This window comes from Scomber scombrus, chromosome 10 (genome assembly GCF_963691925.1).
Source record: "Scomber scombrus chromosome 10, fScoSco1.1, whole genome shotgun sequence".
Taxonomy (NCBI): domain Eukaryota; kingdom Metazoa; phylum Chordata; class Actinopteri; order Scombriformes; family Scombridae; genus Scomber; species Scomber scombrus.
In genome coordinates, this window is record NC_084979.1 from 24,324,718 (window position 1) to 24,343,916 (window position 19,199).

Below are 19,199 nucleotides of genomic sequence, written 5' to 3' on the forward strand. Positions count from 1 at the left end.
GTGACTCCATACTCATGGTAATAATATACTATAGACTCCGAAGCCTTATATTCATTTAAGACATTAAAGTTGTTTTTAAATCTTTTTTATCCACTAAAGGACATTTAACTTCATCAGATTAGATTCCTTGCTGTGTCTTCTGCTCACAGAGAAGCCACATTATTTAACATTTTACACTTTTTCCCACAAAGTAATAGTTCCCTGCTGTATATCTCAGCAAATGAAGACAAAACCATCATCAACGTACAGTGTTGGCTTGTTTATTCTTCAGGACAAAAGTGGTTCACAGGTCAATGAAAGGAAATTGCATACACATAAAAAGTTATGCGGAGTGTGTGCATGACTTCTTCAAGAACAATTTATACAGAATGCAGACCACATAAATACATACAGTTAAAATATTATACAACCATGGTAATTAAATTATACAAACACATCTGCACGGAGTGAATTAAATAGATTAAGAAAATCCATTTACAACCTTAGGAGCAATATGACATCATGTTAAAACATTTTCACTTGTTAGCAGACGTGCATGAAGTCAGCTACACAGTCCAGTTCAAAAACTGGTCTTGTCACTCTCCCAATATTACCTTAACATTGCACCTATGTTTTAACACACTGTCCTTACGTTTCTGCATTCATGATTTCTCCACTGTAACTTTGTCTCTTGACCATGTCTTTGAAATAACTTAAAATTGTGGCCATCATCTTCAATGATGCTAATGTCAAATATTGCCTGTTAATTAATTAGTTAATACTGAGTTCATACAAAGAAACAAGCTAAGAAGTGAAAATATTCTGCCAAAATGAGATATCACTTTATTCAGTGCTGACACTGCTCAATGAGTTTCCTCAAAAGCAAGTGAAACATACCTTCAAAAACAAAAAATCACAACTAGAGTGTTGAATAGTTGCCTCTATTTAGAAAATGTGATGAAGTCTAAAAACAGACAAGCAAGGCACTAAAAATGAAAAAAAAAAAAAATGAAAAAAAGAAGGAGGGCAGGGGATCAATCAGCAGGATGTGTAAACCACAGGACAGTTGAGCTTAAAAAAATGGACATTTCAACATCTCCTTGCATTCTGTTCTCTTTTTTTTAACAGCCATTTTATTATGTGGTCTTAAATGATAATTGGTCTCATCAGATAAATTCAACTTGAATTTAAACTGCTCTTAATGAGACAGGTAGTGCTACAGTGACAATGTTAACATACCGTATGTGCTACGGTTCTCAAATCACAGCCTCGGCATCAAACTACTCTATAAGCGGCCCATGCTGGGGCCAATCGACAGATATGTGTTTATCTAAATGGTGAATAATGTATTTTTCTTTCTTTTGTACTTTTCTATACAATCCAGGCCTCATGCTCGTGGAGCATGTTTGAGTCACTTCTCACTTTGAAATATTGTATTTTCTTAAATTTATTTATTCTTTATTTCAAGTCACTATGTGTTCCTGGATGTAAAGCACTGCAATGTTTAAGAATTCATGGGACATTATTATTAGTATTATTATCATTATTGATTTTTTCTATAAGCAGCAACCCTAATGGCAGCCTTTAAGCACTATTAGTATTCCTAACTGATAACAATGGACGCTGCAGCCACAGGAGAAGAACGTAGCTTGCTGTGGGTAATACTTGTTCATTACGACATGCGTACTTTGGAAGCACACAAAAGCATGGTGATATTAATTATGAAACACAACGCAGGAGTGGAATGGGAACTGTTATCATCACTATGTAATCAAGAGAACTGGGAATGGTCCAACGGTTTAATATTACTTTTAGGTAAACTGAGCCACCGAAATCCTCGAGTGATATGAGACGGTACGTTTAAAAACCCAAATCCCAAGAAGCAGGAGAGTACATGACCAGCCAGTGGGGATGATTGGACCCTTGGATGACTTTCGAAAGCTGGTTACTGTGAGAGATGCTAAATGGCTGTTGTAAATTAGCTGCAGTCAGCCACAGTTATTGACTGAAAGTGAAGGCAAGTTTCAGAACCGTGCCCTAAATCCTATTGAACAACAGGAAGTATACAGGCACTGTCCTGAATTGGTCTGCATAGTTCGCAAAATAAGATGCACATTAAAGATCTCCCAAATCATGTATCTAATTATTTGGTGCTTGACCTGAGGTGGTGAACGTATGGCTGATCTTTTTCCATTGATGAAATGGCATGTTTACTGACCTCTTGTTAAAGGGTGTGGCTGATATGCCAGAGCAATCAGGTCAGACACATCACAGAGATAAAAAAATGGGGCCTCTAACTGTACCACTAGTGAAAGGGAGGAACTTCAAGACGATAGCAAGCTCTCTACTTTTGGGACAGCAGTTCTGTTAGTAAGGCTGCATTATTCTATAAAAACACTACCAAGGGGGGGTAAGTTACTACAGATGAGCTAATAATGGATTACTGACACTAAAAGACGCTGGACAGGCCTGACCAGGATGCCAGACTAAAGGCAAAGAGTGTAAAGACGTACAGCCTTAGAACAGATTATAGCCTTGAATCAAAGTTTGAGCACAGAAAATACTGTACATGAAGAGTCTCGAGTTTTTTGGGAATAAATACTGTCAATGGTTCGCCACAACACACACCGCCTTGAACAAGACCAGATGGAAGTTGAAACCACTTGGGACAAGACACAGTCAATAACATCCTTCTCCAGGCTGCATGCAGGTTTCTCTACTTGGAGCAGAGAAGACCAAGAGGGTGGGATGAGAGATTTAAATGATTTTTTTTGTTTGTTTTTTTTACTTTTTTAAATCCATGGTTCTGGTGGGTAGAGTGGGGAATGTAGCGTCACATCTGGGATGAACAGGATGTCTTGAGTCACGAGAGGAGAGGGAGCCGGGGAGTCAACATGAAGACAGGTCCTTATGGAGAAGAGGGGGTTTGGAGTAATGGAAGGAGTGGTTCAGCGCTACAAAGACAGGGGTGAAACAGAGACAAAAGAAAACGTGTTTAGTTCAGCAACAAAAAAAAAACCATGCAATTATTCCAAGTATTACTGGTAGCTTGTTTGATATCTTACAGCATAAAGTATATCTCATTTAATATTTATAACAGTGTTTTGATATAGAGATAGAGATAACTAGTGCTGAGCTTCAATCTGGTGTACTTTATCTCATCGCCTACGAGATGATTTAGAGTGTGAGCCTCGGGTTCGGGTAGTTTGGGCCTGACTTTTGTTAGCAGAACTCTTACTGACACTACTGTGTGAATCCTCAGTGGTTCTACTTGCAGAGTTGGATAATAAACCCCTCGACTCTCTACAGATCCCAGTCATCCTGGTCTTACTACATGGATTGTGAACAGGGAGAGATGTGGTTGTCGGGGCCTCTGGAGATTTTGCATTCACCTGAGAAGAGACTACTTCTGACTGGAAGGTGTTACGGCATGCAGTTGCTGCTTGTACAGATTTAGACCTGTGAGCCAACTGTTTTCTTCGCACAGAAACATCTAAGTTTGGCTTTACATCAGGCATTTGTTTATTTTCGGACGATGCTTTAGAGGTGTTAGGATACACACACAAAGCTTTAGAGGTTAGATTATCTGTGGATGAAGAAAAAAAAGAGGATTTTGGCCTGGAGGAAGAGGACGGAACAACACGAGTTGTGATGAAGGTGTCCTGGCGTGCAGGGACTGAAGCTCGCCGGCCTGACGCACCCTTTCTTGAATCACTGACTGTTTTCACTGATAATTCGCTGTTCACAGAACTGGTGGAGCCCTTACGAGTTGAGGAATAGCCAGAACTGAACTCTGTAGTAAAAATATCACTGACACTACGGCTTCTAATGAACGTGGCATCTCGTGGCAGAGCCTTGCCTCGATGAGACTGACTGCTCGTCTGGACGTGCTTGTCTGGACAAAGAGAGAGAGGTGTTCTTACAGGGCTCGTGTGGAGGCTTCGGGTTAGAGCTCGCAGGTGGTGCGTGGCCATGGCGGGAACGCTACTGCCGAGAACCGGGCTAGCTCGTGGACTGCTCCTCATCGGGGGGCGCGCAGGACTGCTTCGGGGGCTACGTGGAGCTCGGCCTGACTTGGTGGCCAACTCCTTAGCCCTGGAGCGGCGGGGGCTGTTGCTCAAGCTGTGGGTTGTCAGAGGAGCCTCCAGGTCCTCCAGACGCTGAGTAAGAGCCAACTTCTGCTGGATGGCCATACGCAGCAGAGAATTCAGTGTCTTCTTCTCATCCTCGGCCGCTGCCAGCTGCCTCTGCATCTCATCCAGCTGGGTGACATACTGGTCACACCTGAGAGATGCACACACAAGGAGAAATGCAACATGCACAAGCAGGCACCAATAAATTAGAGCACAAAGCCAGAAACACACCGCAAACATGCTGAACATCACACAAACTTCAAACACCAGCTGTGATTAAATACAACTAAAGATTATTGTCATTATTGATTAATCTAGCTGTTTTGATCAATGAAATACTTGTTACATTTAAAAAAGTAGACATAATTACATAATAGTAAATACTATAACAAGTTATGAAAACAAAAAGTAATGTTTTCACATTGCTTTTGTCTTTTGGATTGAAAAAAAATGAATTTAAATTAATATAAAACAGAAAATATGCAATTTCGGATTGCTTGAAAAGCTGATACTAAAAAAGTTTGACACTAGATGAATATCTTGAGCACCATGTAGTGTACAAATGCAGTAACTTCAGCCATCCACAAGATGGCACTGCAAAACGTATTTATGAGCAAGAGGATCTTTTTAAGCTGTAATCTTTAGCCTGTTGTAACAGACAGCAGTAGTCCTCTCCAATCCCTGTAAGGATAATGAACTGATAATAACTGTCTGAAGCAGGCCTAGACAGTCTACTGCAACATGTGTCCGAGAAGTTTCTCAGGCATGTACGCCACTTTTGCTTCCCATTACAAAAACAGGGCAAAAGCCAAGAAAAAAAACACACGTTAGTTTATTCAGTCAACCGAGTACTCATGCCAAGTGATTCTCGGAAGAGGTTAGTGATTAGTGAGCTAGTTGTCGGGGCTTGTAAATGTAACCCTTGACGGAGTCTTCCCACGAATCCACTGCCCCACCCCTCTCCCACAGACGTGAGTCTTCTCCTCCCCAAAGGTGACCTGGCTCAAATGGGACAAATCTGTCCTCACCTCCTCCCCTGACAGCACAGGGCAGAGCATGTGGTTTGTAATCTTCACGTGAACCAGTGGATTGTCCACAAGCGTAATAAGCATGGTAATCTCATTACATGAGTGGTAGCAAAAAGCTGTACCACAACAAGAGCGCCATTGCTAAACATGAAGAATACTGGCAAAGAGGAACAGACCGCATAATCAGAACTAATTCATATTTTTCACTTCAGATAAATCTTAAAAGCAAAAACATACTTTGGCTTTTCTTTGACTTCTTTTTTCTTTTATAACCGTGTTGAATGTAATGATTTTTTCTTGGTTGTTGGGTTGAAAATTAAATAAACAGGAAACCTTACCGGCTGGCAAACATGACTCGGAGTGAGGAGAAGGTGGCAGCGTCTTCCTTCAGAGCTTTAAGCTCATTGCGCAGTTTCATCATAGTTTCTGACACCATGCTCTTCTCAGTCTCATACTTGGTTTTCAAATTGGACAGAGCCAACTCCGCAGTCTGCAATGACAAAAAAGCAATTGCACAATCAGAACCCTTTCAAAGTAGGGTGTTAAATGTATATTCTCATGCATGATTACAGATATAGAACAGACAAAGTATGTTAATAATACACTTATTTCAAAACTGATGACACCATCATACACACTAAGTCTATGGAGACGCCTGGTCAAGGGTAGAAAACATCACCAGCCAAAGTGTTGCACATTTTAATTGTTCTTTGTGTGTCAGATTTGATTTCCCAATACACTGATGTGATCAAAACAAGCCGTACTTGTCCTTAAAGTATTAATAAGAGATCCCTTAATTCCTATTTCATGTGACAACAGCATGTTATCTGTTTACAAGCAATCTCTGTCCGAGTTAGTGAGGTAAATTAAATATCTGTTTTGATATTGAAGAGAGCCTTTTTAACCAAATGACACACAGCCAAAAAGCCAAGCCCCAGTTTTACCCTCTTTCAGTATCACTTTTTATCTATTGCTTGTATGCAAACATCAATACAAAAGTTTTAAAGTCAACACCAGGATTACATAAGAGGCACAAACTGCAGCCAACGAAGTCCTATAAATCAGAGATATGGTAAACTGTGTACGAGCAGTGCCAGGCCAAACAGATTACCTTCAGTGCTCGTGTGTGTATTTATATATAAAAAGGAGAGTGACAGTTCAGAGAACAGCAGAAGCAGGTCACGCACTGCTTTAGGCGCAGGAAAGGAAAGGGGGAAGGAGTTCAGTCTCTGAGGAAAGAGACATCACACTGTGGTCAAGGTACAGGATCATACGAGACACTGGGACTGTCTGGACAAGACAGCAATGATTCAGGTCAACCATACTGTTCATATCAAGAAAAATACAAGTTTAGTAGGCTACTACAGAAAAAGACTTGCTCTCTTATCTTATGAGGGCAATCAATTTAATTATAAAAATACTGAATTTGGTGAGATTTGAATGAAGAATGAATTAAAGAAAATTTGGCAGCAGAAGGAAGACAAAATGTCACAACAATCTGCATCAGGGCAGTTGTTCTGAATTTCTTGTGCATACAAAAAATAGATGATGAGGCATCTCATAGTAAAATGAAGAAAGTAGGGAAAGCTTTTCTTTAAGGGCACGCTACGAAAAGCTGCAGACTGACCTTGGACTTTACAGGATTAGCTACCATTTATTGAAAGTCACTGATGGGTCAGGTTGACTGGGAGTAATAACCTTTGGTGGAGAGACAAAAAAAACCCCACTGCAGCGTACTCAGTGCTCACTGTGACCTACCTGTTTGTTGGCCTTGAGGACAGTCCTGAGGGTAGCAATCTGTTCCCTCTTGGTGCTGAGAAGTGACTTGAGTTTTAGTACTTCATCCATCAGGCTTTCAGCATCCCGCTCTGCCTCTCCGCTGCAGCTCAAGCCTGAGTATGGCATTGCACCCCTTTGACGACAGAGGTCCACTGCCACCTGAGGGAATAATAAATAAAGGAAGATGTTCATAAAAGGGAGTTAAATGTGTTCATGCTTCAATGGCAAGCTCAAATTTGTTGTCTCAATGTGTGTTTTTTTTCTTTCATATACAATATATTAAAATATCACATTACCAACAATGGCCAAAAAACAAATAACCTGTCAGCAGTGTTCAAAATTAATCTCAGACTTCTTAACAACATTATACACTTATGAAATGAATCTTCAGATGTGTAAAACAGCAATTTCATGCTTTTTTTTCACTATCTAAAAAAAGACAAATTACAAATGTTTCAGACACTGCTGGTTTTTGAAAGGATTGTCTGTAGTGAAAGCCACAACTCAACTTTGAACTGTGATAAGCTAATCCATGCAAACCCACTCGAACCCACACACACAGAGACAGAAACGCACACACGTGTCGACAAGGCCTGCAACAGGCGGTGGATTTATCGTCACGGGAGCTACTCAACTACATTAACAGTCTGAGCCGAGCATTAGGTCCAGCGAGAAACTTGTTCACCTAAAGCAAAAGCCTGGCTTAAAGGGACTGAGCCGCAGTGAAGGAGTCAGAGAATTTCCTCTCATTATAACATTCAGCCTGCAGACATTCAGGCAGTAAAGTAGCACTTAAATAAAAGTCTGACATGCTGTATATAATACGCAATGTTGTCTTACCCGCAGGTGTTTGATCTGGCAACGGATGACTGCTACCAAGTTGCGAACATTGGAAGGGTCCCTAAAGTCCAAGGTGGGGGATCCAGGGCAGCTAGGAGAGTCTCCACTGGTTCCTGCGCTGTCCACTTCTCCCATAAACTGCAACGCCGCAGCTTTGGAGATGAACATGTCATTGGCTCGTGGCTTCTGCTGGGAGTAGACTTGGTGTAACCGTCTCACACTTCCACCTGCGCCGCTTGCCCTGGCGCTATCACGGTAATAGTCCAGGGTGACCCGTTTTGGTGTCAGGTTGTTGCACACGCAGATGTGGTGGTAGAGGTTGGACAGCTCCTCGGAGAAGGCCAGCAGCTCTTCCTGGGCCACGCTCAAGTGCCCTTCAGAATCAATCGCCACTTTCCGCGTGGCTCCGATCTCCTTCTCCAGCTCGCCGATGCGCTCCTGGTCCTGCTTGCTGGACTTGATGCATTGACGGATCTTGTCAGCCAGCTCCTGGGCCTCTGTCCTCCAACGATCCTTCTCATGCTTGTATCGTTGCTCCAGGGTGTTGTAACGAGTACCTGCCTGAGACAGTTCATCTCGCAGCTTCAGGAGCTCTTCGCTGGCCGTACGCATGCGAGCCTCCAGCACCTCCTTGCCCTTGGTGTCGACCTCATAGTCAAATGCGACATCGCCACCCTCCCCGTTCTCAGTCTCATCATCCCCCCTGTCGTCTGCTTCCTGGTTGTGCTGGTGACTATGCACGGCCTCCAGCTGTTGGGTGAGAGATCCAACTTTGTCCTCTTGCTGACTGAGTGCTTGCTTGGACATTACCAACTGCATCTGCAATTCCTCCACTTTGTCAGTCAGACTTGACTTCTCTCGTTCCGCCTGAGTACACAAACAAAAAAACTTCTGAGTAAACAAAATGCACATAATTGTTTTAAATTTGCTGATATTACTTAAAGAACAGGTTCACAGGTGTTTTGAAGTCTGTCTTAAAACAATAGTCAGGTGCCCAAATGAACATTAACAGTTCTTGCTTAGTGTAATCATTCTTCCTGTTCATACTGACCATTTCAAAATCCCATGCTACTGCACATTCAATGCAAGTGATGGGGGACAAATTCCAAAGCTGTTGTTTTGTGCAAAAATGTATCAAAGAGTTTACCTGAGGCTAATATGAAGCCTTAGTTACCTTTTTAGTACAAAATAGACTGTTTGTGTTTCCCTGAACAGCATATGGTCTTCATATGAGCTGTAGTGGAAGCATAGTAACAGAAAGAGAAACATTTGTCCTAAAAAGGTTGTAATTTTGGAAGATATCCACTTGATTTGATACATTTGGACAACTGAAGCCTCATATTAACATCAGATAAACTTTGGAAAACATTTTTGGACAAAAGAAGTGGATTCTCTTGCTCATCACTTAAACTCAAAGCACATTAGGGAGATTATAAACAGGAGGAATGATGACACCAAGCAAAAATGTATTTAATGTAAATATTGTCTTAAGAAAGACTCAAAAAAACTGCAAACCTATCCCTGAACATGAGTTTGAGTAATCATCCATTTCAGCCACTAAGGTTTATAAATATAAACCAATACTGATCACCAATTATTTTCCTCAAGACAAAAGGACAGTACTGTGACACAAATTCCTCCCCCAGCCACCTTTACTCTTAATGCATATTTCATGTAAAACAGTGGCTGACCCCATTCAGCTCCACACCCCCAACATCTGTTGGGTAGAAGCTTGCTAACCCAACCCCCAATTTAAGTGCATCATCAATTATATATTTCCTACTGACAGGGATGAGACTTCAAGATATCTTAAATTTTCTTTAGTGCCCTTTATTTGTCAAGAATAGTGTAACTATATATATGAATATAAACTTTATGTTCAGGTGATTTTAATCAATATAGAAAGGCTCACTTCTTCACTGGCACAGGGCGGATGTGGTCTACAGCAGGAAGTAGACATCCCTGTTAACAGCTTAGCAACAAACTAACCTGCCTGACAACTCACTACTCAGCATAACAAAAAGGTGGCAGTATTTTAAAGTAGTCTGATAAGAAGAGATGCCTCCATCCTAATATAAAAATCTTTCAGTAATTCATGAAAATGATTTCTATATAGATGTATGTGTAAAATATTGTTAAGTATTAGTAATGGGGAATAGGAGAGGCTACATAAATACATAATCATTATCTGGAAGCCTTTTAGTGCTCATCCATCTCTGCCAACCACTCCCAGTGCTTTCAGAAACTCTACGTCTAAAAACCCCAAAGACGTCATCACAAGCTTAAAAGGTGGAGTCAGTCATTCTGGAGAAAGTTTGTTGATATTTGAACTAAAATCCCAAACAAATACACTGCTCTGTGCTGCTTCAGAAGCTCCACCCCCTTAAAAATTCATGGACGCACATTGTCAAGGCAAGGCCTAAAAGAGAAATATGGCAGAATCCAGAGTGATGATTCAGCTGTAGGGTCACTTCTCTTTCTCTAACGCATTATCACGAATGAGGGGGAAAAAATCATATCATGTCAGCAGAAATGTACTGAACCAAAACCGTTTGCATGTCAGCTCCAAAAGGCAGAAATCGACAGTGTTTATAGTTATTGATTCACTGTTACGGTCAATAACATCAAAACACATACACAAAGGGATATTTGTGTGGTTTAAACAGATTACAGCTTAGATTACTGCTTCACTAAATGCGACACAAACAGACTTCAAGCGTAAAAAAATGCTGTGGGTCTCCATAAGACTGTCTTGTATTTAGTGTGGTTTGTTACATTTAATAATATGGAAGCATATCTGTTCTGCTTTCTGAATGAATGAATTTGCCTCGGCCTCTCTCTCCCCCACCATTCAACGAGTGCTGGAGACAGGGAGACTGTCATTTCCTCAAGCAGACAGCTGCTCTGATGACTTCCCGCTGTCCTGTGCGCGAGCATGAATGCCCCCTGACTGACCAGAGCAGTGTTGTGTGGCCTCACTCTGAGCCACTGTGTTTACAACCATTTACAGAGACCGTGTTGTGTATGATCAGCAGATTTTTTTTCAGACAGAGAACAGACGGCTAGCGGACTGCGTGGCGATATTTGCTGATTTTGACAAAAAGTGTTCTGGATTAGAATAGTCAACTCTACCTTTAAAGCCAGTTTAACTTAACTATTTTCAGGAAATGTTCTTTTGCCAGTGATGAAGAGCCTCTTTATTCTTTTAACATGTTAGTAAGATTGTAACAAACAGTGTGAAGAATGAAGAGCTCAAATGTTGTCTGAAAGTTGTTTAGTTTGACCAACAGCCAGAAAGGCTCAAGGTACAATAACATAAAAGCTTCCTAGTATTTTTTTTTGGTACTGAACCACGGCCACATCTCATGGTCACTAGGGCTGTGTATGGGTACTCGATACCTTTAAGGTATCAAAAATTAATAATTAGAACACTTTCTAAATGCATTTGTGTAAAAATCTAATCATTTAGATGTGGAGGAGTGGTGGCATTTTATGCAATTTAATGCTTCTATTCACATGATGGGTATCAAATGAACCTCAATTGGAATCAGTATCACTTTAAGGGTACTTGGACTGGTACTGGTATCGTAATTTTTAAAACGATACCCAGCCCTAATGGTCACTATCTGAAAGAGTGCTGCATGTTGTCCTGTTGCTTACCTGTAGGAGTTGCTGTTTCAGTTTCTGACTGTCTGAAAAGTGGAGCTCACTCAGCAGGTCCGACACCAACCCAGAGGCTGGAGCACGAAGGAACACGTCGCTGTTGCGTGGAGTGGAGTAGCGTTGGATGAGGCCGTTACTTTTGGAGCCCTTCAAGTGAGGAGGGTGAGCAAAATCGGGAGCAGACCCAGGACCATTATTATAGCCGCTGTCCTGGTCCTCTCCCTCAGCTTCACCTTCTCCCCCTCCCCCCTGGCCCTCCTCCTGGCTATCATCTAACTGATCCAAGTGGAGCTCCAGGTTCCCCACAGAATCAAAGGGGTTAAGGGTCAGGGCAGAGAGCTCTCGCCGCAGACTGTTCTTCTGCTCCCTCTCCTCCTTCAGGGCTTCCAGGGCCTCATCCAGCTGCCTCTCCGCAATCTCCCTCAGCCTCTCTGCCTCGTCCATCTGACCTCGCAGCATATCCTGCTCCTCATTCTTGTGGGTCAGCTCCAGTTTTATAGATTCAAACTCAACCTGAAATATGTCCAGACACAGAACCATAAGACATTTTATGTAATATATGTGTGCACATTATAGCCCCAACATGCAAATATACCCAGTGCATTCAGCATATTAGTGTTACAGTCACACCTACATGGTCTCATGGTTAAAAGACCTATATAACATGACATCTGTTCCACCTTCTCTTCATGTTTCCTTACTCTCTTTAATGTCAAATGTTCAATGAAGCAGAAATATGGAAACAAAATCTTTAAAAAGTTTTATATAATTTAATTTTGGTTGGAAAATTGACGGATCTATACTAATAGTATATATATATATATATATATATATATATATATATAAAATTTAAAACATTTGTGTATCTCTAGAACTAATGGATTGTGATTGGTCATTTGGGTAAAAACAATCAAGTAGAGGTAAGACTAGGATTTACCTTAAAGTAAACTAAGACTGATGATTCACACACTAACAAGCCACGTAGACATGATCATGGACAGTTAATCTTGGCAAAGCAATGCATACGTAAACAGGCCGTTAGAAGACCGTTGGAATACCAGCGGAGCCAGAACGAATGACATTTAATGTGACATTTGAAGCACTGAAACTCTTTCGCTGATTAACCGCATAACTCACTTGCTGGCACATGTTAAAGCAGTTACAGCTGCTCTTGGGGATGTTTTAATAAGGTTGTATTTTCCTTACAGACATATGATAATCACCTCAAAGTCACTGGTAGTGTTTTACCATATTCACTGGTAATATCTAATTGTTTAACAGTGATCAAAGTTTGGAAACAGTAGAAACATTGTAGAGAATGACCAAAGTCACATAAAATAAGACTTATGTCCAAGAATGCGTGAATCATTTGAGAAGTAGGCTTACGTCTGGATTTTTTGTGTTTCTAATGCTGTGATTATGCAAAACTATAGTAAATCATACAAACCTCCTTCAAAAAGCTTATTATTGCATGCTATTGACCTGAATTAACTATAATTTCAGTTCAACAGTACATATAGTTTTCATTTTCTTACCAGCAAAGATTTAAGTGCACAAAGTAACACTTCTAACCACTCAGCCAACTAGAATATCAGTGAAACATTATTAGAAAGCAGCTTAATCCGTTTAATAATATAATCTCCTGTTATTCTAAGATAACATCATCATTATTTAATCATACAAATTGAAAAAGAAAAGTATTTACTTTGAGGGTGAGGCATTCTTAATTGTTATTAGATGCCGCTCTGCTGCATGGGATAGCTAAAAGGGCATGTAATGTGCATGCAGCAGCTCACACCACTGTGGTACATTCAGAGCTTTTTCCAACATAACTAAATGCAGTAGGTTCAAAATAATCTTATCTATTAACAAGAATTAGAGGCTTATCTGGTCTTGAACATAATCTTATCAGTTGCTGTCAGCTTTTCGTAATAGCAGTACGTAATAATACATTTCAAAGACAGCATAAAATTTCTCTTGGGACTCAAAGGTGTCCAGAACTTGAAAAATACAGTGAAATGGAGAGAACTGCGAGACTGAAGCCTTGATGGCATGGTGCTACATTTAGCTACATCATGCCAGTGAGATGTTTCATTGGACAAGGTGTCTGGCTCTCAGGGAATTCACTGACTAATGGAAAAAGAAGGTAATCAGGTGGGAGATGAATTATTGTCCCCTTCTATGAGGGCTACTTCGTTGTCTGGAAATAACATCAATCATCCAGGAACAGGCTGGATCAGTATCTTCAACACAGGGCATTTTGTAACCAGGCTGTGAAGTTATGTCAATAAACATGTGAGGGAGATTAGAAGTTTGTTGCATGCAAAGCAGTTTTGCTGTTGGCAGGAAAGATAAGTATTTTCAAGCAGTGTTCTACAAGAATGACAAATGCTGGCATGACAGTGTGTTAACAATCACCTCCATGTCCTTGACTAACACTAAAAGTACACATATCCAGGATCAAATATCGGGCAGTTAACAGGAAAACACCAAAATATAGGATAATGTTGAGATAAATACCCTTTTCCACATAATTTCGTAGTGTTATTCATAGTGGATATTGACTTCCATTTACAGCATGTAGGCTCAGCTTAAATGTATTTAGAAACATTGTAGCTTGAGTGATGACTGACCTGGTTTTCCTTGAGCACAGACACTTGTTTTTGCAGAGATATGTTCTCTTCTTCTAGCTCGCCATTATCCTGCAACTGGCGCAGCTCTCGTACTTTATATTCCTTCATTTCATCCCTCAGGTGGCCCTTCTCTGCCTCCAGACACTCACACTCCTGTGGAACAAAACTCCAGAGTCAAATCAGTGCAAAAGTACTAAATCCAAACTGCACACTTGCCAGTTTCATGTCAAGCTACGTTCACTTTATTTTGGAGACAAGGCTATACAATTAATATATCCACCAGTGATTCTGGTGATGAGGAGATGGGGCCTGATCGTATGCAAGACAAACAGTGTACAGGGGTTCTTTTTGAGCACACCATACCTTCTTTAATTGGGTGGAGTCCACCGCAAGTCTATCAATCTCTGCGTGGGCATTGCCCAGAGCAAGGCGTGATTGCTTTAGCTCATTCTGGACTTCATCCATGCGGGTTGCCATGGCAGCCTCCTTAGTGGCAGTCTCCTGCAGCAGATTCTCCTCCCGGCACTCTCCATCAGCAGCTGCACGTTTCTGACTGCTCACAGAATCTGCAAATGCCTTTACAGGAAGAAGAAAGGGTTCAGGAGAGGGCAAAACTTGCAGTATCCTGCAGGCTACACTATATTACAGAGTAGAACAACAGTAGCTGTGGTACTCATATCAAGGCAAGCAAAGAAGACATCTTTGACAAAGAAAGGGAAACGCCACTTCCCCAACAACCATCATCTGAAACCTGATCATATGGAGGAAACAGTCTTTATGGTTCAGTAACCTTACACCCTAACAGCAGCTGCCACACGGTTTCACACTGTATTACTACCTAGCTAATGTGATAATATCAGTCTAACACATTACATTAACACTGTAGTACCCGGCTTTTCTTCACAGCTTTCCATAATTAGCAACCTTGACACATTATACATCTGTAACTGTGAGTGAAATAACGATCAAATAAGGTGTTCAATGAAATTAATGTGCTGCTAAACACGCTCAGCTGAACATCATATTGTGGTTATATAATGATGCTAATTTACAACACATGAGTCCGCTCTGCTTTGTTAAAACCCTGCCAAAGCCTAGGTAGGTAAAAAGCCAAGAAATGAGGTTTATGCAGATTATAAAAAATAGCTGAAATTCTGTACCACTACGTCCATTAAGACATAAAGAGCTTTGCTTGATGTGCAGTTATAAAACATCACTATGGACCAATTTAACTGTTTCTCTGGCACAAATGTATTGCTAAAATGTCCTGCAGCTAGTAAGCGGTATTGTAAACATTTATTTCTCTCAATTTAAACAGGTAGAGAGAACTATTGCAAAACCGAAAATCTGCCCACATGATGAGATTGAATTTTATGGGATTAGCTTCTTACATAAACCAGTTTTAAAAAGCCTGTTCCTGTCATACTAAATACCTTTTTAGACACATAGGGTATTTAAATAAAACATTTACATCAGGAAAGAATATTAACCCTTCACAGATAAGTCATTTCAGTAGTATGTAATGTATGAATGTATTAGCATAAGGACGTCATATAAATATTTTCACAAAATGCCTCTTTAGCTGTAGCCTAGCTGTATATTGGTTTAATCATTTTTATTGTAACTATCCAGCACTAATTAAATATTCTAACGCTTTCGAAATATATCAAAATCAGTTTAAGATGGTCAGAGAACCTGCAGTACCGGATATGCTGACTAACTGGTTATGGAGGCTGTCCTAGTCACTTAACAGTCCCCTCTCTCTCTCTCTCTCTCTCTCTCTCTCTCTCTCTCTCTCTCTCTCTCTCTCTCTCTCTCTCTCTCTCTCTCTCTCTTCTCTCTCTCTCTCTCTCTCTCTCTCTCTCTCTCTCTCTCTGTCTCTCTCTCTCTCTCTGTCTCTCTCTCTCTCTCTCTCTGTCTCTCTGATGCCATCAGCATCAGATGACATTATGAGAGCAAAACTGACTCAGCACGCGATGACAAGCCTCCTCATTGGTAAAATGTGAGGTCACATCTGTAACAGAATTGTTATTGTGATCGCAGAGAGACAGACTAATCAAAAAGCATGTAAGGGGATGAGCAATCACATTCACGTCATAGGTCACTGGTACATAATAAGGGACAATGGTGTCTTTATAGCGCTAGTAGGTACACCGCAAGGCAGCACCCCAGCTGTTGAGAAGAGGGACTGTGTCCTCGTAAAATGACAGCCATTGACACATTTTGCCAACTGAAATTGTAATATGCAATATAATATTATCATGTTTTGTACAATTGTGAAGCAGGAGAAACAATAAAAAGCCATCCTACTGCTGCTCTACTTTCTCGTTGATAGCATCATGCAATAATGCAATAGTTTATAACATTTGTTTGCAAATTTCCCAAATATAAAAGATAGTAACCATTATTGTGTTCATTCCTCATGTTCTAATTTCCACTGAACATGCTTGAACAGATTACACCGAAAAAAGATGTCGACATGAGAAAATCACCTTGCTGAAAGATCTCAAGTCTTAACTAGTCTTCATTAAATCTTCTGACAAAGTCGTTGTGCAATCTGAATCCAGGAAATGCTTGTTTCAATTAGTAACAGCATATCAAAAAATTACAATAAGACGTGCAAAACAAATGTATAGGAAAAACAAAGCAGTAATATGATATCAGAAAATAATACTTGGAGTGCTGGGGGAGATAATTAAAAGAGCTGAGACAAAAAATCTATACAATATGTTGCCTAAATATAACTAGAAAGCCTTGGGTGTTCCTACCTCTTTGAGCTGCTGTAGCTCCACTTTGAGTGTTTCATGCTCCTCTTCCAGCTGCCGGTGTTTCACCTTGAGAGCAGAGCTTTCCTCCAGCACCACCAGGCCATAGCGGGCTGCCTGTAGCTTCTCCTCTGTGGCCTCCTGAAGCTCGAGAGTGAGCCGAATCACCTCAGTCTTAAAGTCTCTGCCCTCCATCGTTGCTCCCCCGTCTACCTCCAGTGCTGCACCTGCCGGCTCTGTATCTGCCTCCAGCATGCCCGACTTCCTGTTTGTCTGCCAATGTTCTCCCGGGACACCTACGTCCTTCACTCCTCCACTCTCATTACTCCACACTACAAAGAACACAACACAAAAATGGTGGTTATGTAAACTACTTAGAACAACAGCCAGGGTGGCAAAGAGAGTTTGTATAAATCACGTGACACCAATTGAACAAAATGCATTGAGTAAGATTAACTTTTGAGGTTCTTTGAGTGAGAAAAAGCAATAAATTACTTTTACACATTTATTGCTGGTGAATACTAGCCAGTTATATCTAACAATCTGAGTCAACATCAAACATTTGACAGGTATTCATCATTTTAGACAGGAACATAATAGCCTGTGGTATTTAAAGATCATTACTGACGATTCCTCAACTCCCCACAGGTTAAGTACGGGTTCACAATTTTTCCAACTCTTTATTAAAACAATATTCAGGTGCCAAAATGAACATTGAAATAGGTTTTTCTTGCCATTATCATTCCTCCTTTTCATACTGACAATTAGATCTCCTTCATAATATACTAAGTGATGGTGTCCTTCTGTGCAATAATCTATTAAGCTAATATTAAGCTTCAGCTGTCCAAATTAGCCAAATTACTCTTTTGTTAATATACTTCCACTGCAGCTCAACAGGGGAAGACAAAGAAGGATTTTTCACCACATGTAAGCATCAGATTCACTTTTAAATACATTTTTGCACAAAACCACTGATTGGACAAGCTGTGGATTTTGGGCCCCCATCACTTTTATTTAAAGCACATTTGAAGGTGATCTCTTAATAGCCAGTATTAAAAACCTCTTTCATGTGGGCACCTGTCTGCTGTTTCAAAGACGGGCTTGAAATACTGTGAATCAATCCTTTAAGAGACTTCCACTATTACTAACCTGTGCACATCACTGACACCTGTACATACATACCTGCATGCAGATATGTACATTCCAGGGTATGTATGTATGTATATGAGTATGTATGTATTTCTGGTATGTTGTTTTTGGTTTTATAATGCACATTGTTACATTGTTGTAACTGCCATTTTTTTTCTTTTAAAAAAAAAGAAATTATTATGTAGCACTGACACATTTCTCCCACAGGAGACCAATAAGAAACCTTAACCTTAACCCTTAACCAACATTATCATCAACAGAGTCGCATCAGCACCATTTTTAACTCCTCTTAATTAACCAGACATGTGTTAATGTTAGCTACACGGTTATAGCAGGTGGGTATTTGAGTGTGGTTGCCTCCGGATGCCCACCCACAAAGTACCCCTATTAAAACCAGAATATATTAATGTGACTTTTACCACCCGTGTTGCCTGGGTGGGGCGGACTCCCCCCCCCCCCCCCTTTTTTTCCAATACCACCCCATTTCCTCACATCCTCTTCTTTGACCGAAGATGGACACACCAGCTACCAGCTGTCCGGCCACAAACATCTGCCACACAAAAAAACCCCTCCCTGCACATTTGTAGCTTCGATTGTGACTGAAATAAGAAGGTGCTACTAAACATTTGGCATCCAGGTTTAACTTTCCTAAATAAGCTTAAAGGTTGAAATAAAACATGACAGGGATACAAGATTATAAGACGTCACCGGGCTTGCAAACATGACATGGCCGGATAGTTAGCAGAAGTAGCTTTTAGCCTCAGACGCAGCAAATGGCACCAACAATTTAGCCAGCTACCTTTGTACGCTTTATAATAATATACATTGAGATAAGCTTTAAGCGGAGCATACGACATCCACTACCCGACTCATGAAGCTATACTCTCCTGCCCTGTAAACGCCAGGCTATATTAGCTGTATAACTTAGCTATAACACACACCATCATTCATACTATCGGTAAAGGCTAGCGCGCTACTCACCTCGCCGTCTTTGGGTTTTTTAATCTCAAAGATGCAGCTCGCCAAGGTTAACTCTACGTTTTTGGTTGCTGTCAGTAGCTAATCACGTCTGCAACCAGGGGAGTACACCGGGGTTACTGAGCCGGTGCTTCCAGTCCTTCCCACACCTCCTGGTTCTCCGGTTTCTCAGCGGGGTCGAGTGTCAAAAGCGCGCCGAAAATGTGAAAGCACGATTACCCCCTCTAGCTCAGCTGCGGCGCAGTGCAACCT

The 19,199-nt window shown here is 40.9% G+C and overlaps 1 protein-coding gene across 1 annotated transcript; it reads right to left on the reverse strand.

Annotated features, from left to right (window-relative positions):
• Window positions 1-256: 256 nt before the first annotated feature.
• On the reverse strand, window positions 257-19,117 carry zgc:162200 (uncharacterized protein LOC558638 homolog). Its single transcript, XM_062426672.1, has 10 exons — window positions 18,951-19,117; window positions 16,824-17,152; window positions 14,419-14,631; window positions 14,056-14,208; window positions 11,420-11,935; window positions 7,760-8,626; window positions 6,899-7,078; window positions 5,479-5,630; window positions 3,903-4,263; window positions 257-2,933 (listed from the first exon to the last, which is right to left on the reverse strand). Exons 2-10 carry the CDS (start codon window positions 17,073-17,075, stop codon window positions 2,928-2,930), a joined length of 2,700 nt encoding a protein of 899 aa, XP_062282656.1. The 5' UTR covers window positions 17,076-17,152; window positions 18,951-19,117; the 3' UTR covers window positions 257-2,927.
• Between the last annotated feature and the right edge of the window lie 82 nt (window positions 19,118-19,199).

Excerpts from the sequence above, each read along its gene's own strand:
- zgc:162200 (XM_062426672.1), bottom strand. The coding sequence starts at position 17,075 with ATGCTGGAGGCAGATACAGAGCCGGCAGGTGCAGCACTGGAGGTAGAC. Across the intron at positions 14,209-14,418 it reads ACTCCACCCAATTAAAGAAG|GAGTGTGAGTGTCTGGAGGC; the intron begins GTATGGTGTGCT and ends TTTGTTCCACAG. Across the intron at positions 8,627-11,419 it reads TGAAACAGCAACTCCTACAG|GCGGAACGAGAGAAGTCAAG; the intron begins GTAAGCAACAGG and ends TTGTGTACTCAG.